This window comes from Cibotium barometz, chromosome 20 (assembly GCF_041138505.1).
Source record: "Cibotium barometz isolate CiBa-2024 chromosome 20, ASM4113850v1, whole genome shotgun sequence".
Classification (NCBI taxonomy): domain Eukaryota; kingdom Viridiplantae; phylum Streptophyta; class Polypodiopsida; order Cyatheales; family Cibotiaceae; genus Cibotium; species Cibotium barometz.
This window is the reverse complement of record NC_141065.1, coordinates 18,421,109-18,426,108: the sequence shown is the minus strand read 5'-3', so window position 1 is coordinate 18,426,108 and position 5,000 is coordinate 18,421,109. Positions and strand designations below refer to the sequence as shown.

The following is a 5,000-nucleotide window of genomic DNA, read 5'->3' as shown; positions in this document are numbered from 1 at the left end:
TTGATCAGAAATCTTCAACAGCTCTTTCTAAATGTAAGTATCATATGCATAATCCAACATCGAGGATGAAAGCAGTTGTTTGTCATAAAGTCCTAGCCATTCCCATTAAAGAGATGAATTTAACCTCTGCAAATTCATGCAATGCATCTTCAGGCATGATCATGGGAGCCTCCGCAGCATCTGTCTGGTTCAACTTCAGGCTTACTTCTCCCATCATTGATTATGATCTGGCTCTTATATTTCAACCAATGTTGGTACTCGGAATAAGCATCGGGGTGGTCTTCAATGTAATCTTTCCGAACTGGGTAGTAACCATTCTACTCATTGTTCTCTTCACTGGTATGCTTTGAAGTTTCAGCAGAAAATCTTTCCTTTGCAACATCGAAATTCATTTCTATGCAAGGGGTATACGCCAGTACACACACACACACACACACACACACACACACACATATATATATATATATATATATATATATACATATATATATATATACATATGTATGTATTTACATATGTATATATATGTATATATACATATATATATACACACATATGTGTGTATATATATATATACACACACATATGTGTGTATACATATACACATATGTGTGTGTATATATATATATACACACATATGTGTGTATATATATGTATATATACATATATATATACAAAAATATATATATATATATATATATATATATATATATATATATATATATATATATATATATATATACATATGTATATATACAAATATATATATATATACATATGTATATATACAAATATATATATATATACATATGTATATTTGTATACAAATATATATATATATACATATGTATATTTGTATACAAATATATATATATATACATATGTATATTTGTATACAAATATATATATATATACATATGTATATTTGTATACAAATATATATATATATATACAAATATATATATATGTATATATATACATATATATATATATATACAAATATATATATATGTATATATATACATATATATATTTGTATACAAATATATATATATGTATATATATACATATATATTTGTATACAAATATATATATATATGTATATATATATATATATACAATATATATGTATATATTTGTATATATATATATATATATTTGTATATATATATATATATATATATATATATATATATATACACACGGAAGCTTCGGAGAAGAATCGGTAACTTCAATACTCAGAATTTAGCACTCTTTTCGCGACGGAAAATTAACGCACAAACTGAAAGGAGATGTGCAGAAAATAGAGAGAGAGAGGGAGAGATGGAGAGGACACAGTATTGGGTCCCAATTACCCTCTGTAGGGTCCCCACCACGGATGGTTTATTTGCTTTATTAGAATGATGAGAAAATCTAAAAGAAAATACAGCAATCTTGGACCTTTCTTGGTTGGGAATACCTTGCCCTTGACCTGAATCCTTCACCCCTTTGCTTAGCACCCTCTTGGCTTTGTCTAGCCTCTTATGCTTGAGCTCTTGGTGGAGAATGAGATGAATGAATGGGAACATGGGCTCTCCCTTTTATACTAGCCCAACTACAGTAGTCGGCCAGTACTATTGCAGGCGGCCAGCAATAAATGCTCCCACGAGCGGAAATTCAACATAAAATGCTGAAATAAATCACATTAAATGCTGCGTTTTTTCCCTAATAGGCTGGGCATGATGCGCCTGCTTCTGATTGGCTGGACAGGGCTTTTGCAAACCTCAAGAGGGCTGGGCAGCCTGTATGGACTGCCTTATACCTGCCCTACAGCCATGAAAAGGCTGTCAACTCCTGGAATTTGCCTTAATCTTGCCCTAGGGCTGTCCTACAGCTCCTCCATGGCTGGTGGGTTCAGCCTGGGCCTTCCTGGCCCTCATGGGGGTGGTTCCACACCATTCCCATGCCCACATTAAGATCCGGGGTAGCCCTATGGGCTGGCCCCTTGTCCTAAACACTAACTACTCAGTGATCTGGCATCCGGTACCATACCAGATACACAGAATCACTGACATCATTCTAGAGGGAGACTCACAGCGCGGACTGGCACTGTTTCATGTGCAGGACAGTGCACACCTGACCTTGGACTCGTGTGCAGGACATTGCACACCTGACCTGGGACATCTGAGATGGATCCTTGGCTGACTCGTCCCGGACTGGGCTCACATGGGACCAGTTCACCATCCCAGGTCTTGCACCTTCTATACAGAAATGTCTACGTGGTATCCAAGTGCGGGATGCACGTGACATCCCCTTCTGCTTAACTTGACAGAAGCTGCATAGCCTCCAAATAATCTGTCAATAACGCCGGATAGTCTTCAAAAAACTCTTTGTCGAGTCATACCACTCCATGAGTTCCTCGGTCCTGAAACTTCGTGTGAGGAACTGTCGTAGTCTTCGGCGTGAGCCATGCTTGAAACGGTGCAGAAGGATCTGTTCTGGAACCATAACTTCTGCTTCATCCACAATGTTTGGTTCCGCTTCGTCTTTGACCTCTGAAGGGGTTGGACCTGCATATGGCTTTAACCAACTGACATGAAATACATCGTGCATAGTCCAACTCGGAGGTAGCTTTAACTGCATAGACACCTCATTAATCTTTTTCCTGATGGGAAAAGGTCCGAAGCTCCTGAAAGATAACTTTGGGCATCGTTTACCCGCGTGCTTCAATCTTTGCTTCATTATCCGAAGATAAACCCAATCCCCTTCCGAAAACTTCATAGCCCTTCGGTCTTTATTGGCGTGTCGAGTGTAGGCCTCTTGCGCTTTAGCCAATCTGTCCTTTACTGACTCTGAAATCTCCTGGTAAGACTCCGTCACTCTGTTCGCCTCCGGTACTGAAGACGAAGTCTTGGTTAACGACTGGAAAGGTCTTCCAAACGTTGCCTCATATGGAGTCCTGCCAATAGCTAAAGAAAAAGAGTCATTTAAAACACCTTGAACTAAAGGCAAATACGATTCCCACTTACCTTGCTGATCGTGGACATAACACTTTAGCACATCAAAGGCCAACTGGTTGTATATCTTTGTCTGGCCATCCGTCTGTGGGTGGAATGCATTGGAAAAATTCAACTTAGTACCAAAATTATCAAACAATGCCCTCCAAAAATGACTGGTAAACTTGGCATCTCGGTCTGACACTATGGTCCTAGGAATCCCGCCAATCGGGTACCAATGCCGAATGAACAATTGGGCAACATCCTCAGTGGTCACATTGGCCTTGCAAGGAATAAGCATAACAAATTTTGCCCCCCGAGGCAAATTGAAGGACTGGTTGCGCGTTTTGCGCTCCCCTGAACTCGTCTTCGAGTCGCTCAAGGTAGTGGGGCGGTAGAAATTGCTGCGTAAGGTCGCGGACAAACTCGTCCCATACATAAGCTACCATACCTGCTCTGGTGTGTGGGCATGAGCCCACTGAGTCCACCAAGGAATGGCCTCACCTTCCAAGTACCAACTGGCTAAGATCACTCTATCAGTATCTGTTTTCCTAACTGCGGGAAAGTAAGCTTCAAATTGATGTAACCATGAATAAAGAGTTGTGGGATCGAGTCATTATACTTACTAAAGTTCATTTTCTCGGGAAAATGATTCGAGGGCGCCGCCGGTGTCAATATGGCAACCAAAGCTCTGAGGCAACGCTCGTGTTCCACGCGTCGCATGGCTTCGTCTTCTCGTTGTCGAAGCTTGCCATAGCCAGAAAATGCAATTTCTTTCCGGAACGCAATCTGACCATCCACTATCTTTGTGGGAGACTTCCGGAGGCTAAAAACCAACCGTCCTTCGAGGGACAGGAGTCACTCCGAAAGGGGTAGTCCACCGGCGTCTAAAAACCAACCACACGAGCGAGAAAAAATTCTAGTTTCTTTGCTGAATCTTTGTACTTGAAGTAGGCTCTGATACCACTGTAATATGCGGAAGCTTCGGAGAAGAATCGGTAACTTCAATACTCAGAATTCAGCACTCTTTTCGCGACAGAAAATTAACGCACAAACTGGAAGGAGATGTGCAGAAAATAGAGAGAGAGAGGGAGAGATGGAGAGGACACAGTATTGGGTCCCAATTACCCTTTGTAGGGCCCCCACCACGGATGGTTTATTTGCTTTATTAGAATGATGAGAAAATCTAAAAGAAAATACAGCAATCTTGGACCTTTTCTTGGCTGGGAATACCCTGCCCTTGACCTGAATCCTTCACCCCTTTGCTTAGCACCCTCTTGGCTTTGTCTAGCCTCTTATGCTTGAGCTCTTGGTGGAGAATGAGATGAATGAATGGGAACATGGGCTCTCCCTTTTATACTAGCCCAACTACAGCAGTCGGCCAGTACTATTGCAGGCGGCCAGCAATAAATGCTCCCACGACTGGAAATTCAGCATAAAATGCTGAAATAAATCACATCAAATGCTGCGTTTTTTCCCTAATAGGCTGGGCATGATGCGCCTGCTTCTGATTGGCTGGACAGGGCTTTTGCAAACCTCAAGAGGGCTGGGCAGCTTGTATGGGCTGCCCCATACCTGCCCTACAGCCATGAAAAGGCTGTCAACTCCTGGAATTTGCCTTAATCTTGCCCTAGGGCTGTCCTACAGCCCCTCCATGGCTGGTGGGTTCAGCTTGGGCCTTCCTGGCCCTCATGGGGGTGGTTCCACACCATTCCCATGCCCACACTAAGATCCGGGGTAGCCCTATGGGCTGGCCCCTTGTCCTAAACACTAACTACTCAGTGATCTGGCATCCGGTACCATACCAGATACACAAAATCACTGACATCATTCTAGCGGGAGACTCACAGCGCGGACTGGCACTGTTTCATGTGCAGGACAGTGCACACCTGACCTTGGACTCCTGTGCAAGACAATGCACACTTGACCTCGGACATCTGAGATGGATCCCTGGCTGACTCGTCCCGGACTGGGCTCACATGGGTCTTGCACCTTCTGTACAGAAATGCCTACGTGGCATCCAAG

General features: G+C 42.1%; 1 protein-coding gene across 2 annotated transcripts in view; it reads left to right on the top strand.

The window, feature by feature from the left end:
* LOC147627621 (sulfite exporter TauE/SafE family protein 4-like) overlaps window positions 1-5,000 on the top strand; it is a 29,647-nt gene that overhangs the window by 984 nt on the left and 23,663 nt on the right. For both annotated transcript variants that reach the window (XM_086814531.1, XM_086814530.1), the window contains exons 2-3: window positions 1-33; window positions 154-339. The exon at window positions 1-33 is cut by the window's left edge and continues 127 nt beyond it. In XM_086814531.1, coding sequence (XP_086670657.1) covers window positions 1-33; window positions 154-339 — 219 coding nt within the window. The remainder of the gene's footprint in view (window positions 34-153; window positions 340-5,000) is intronic.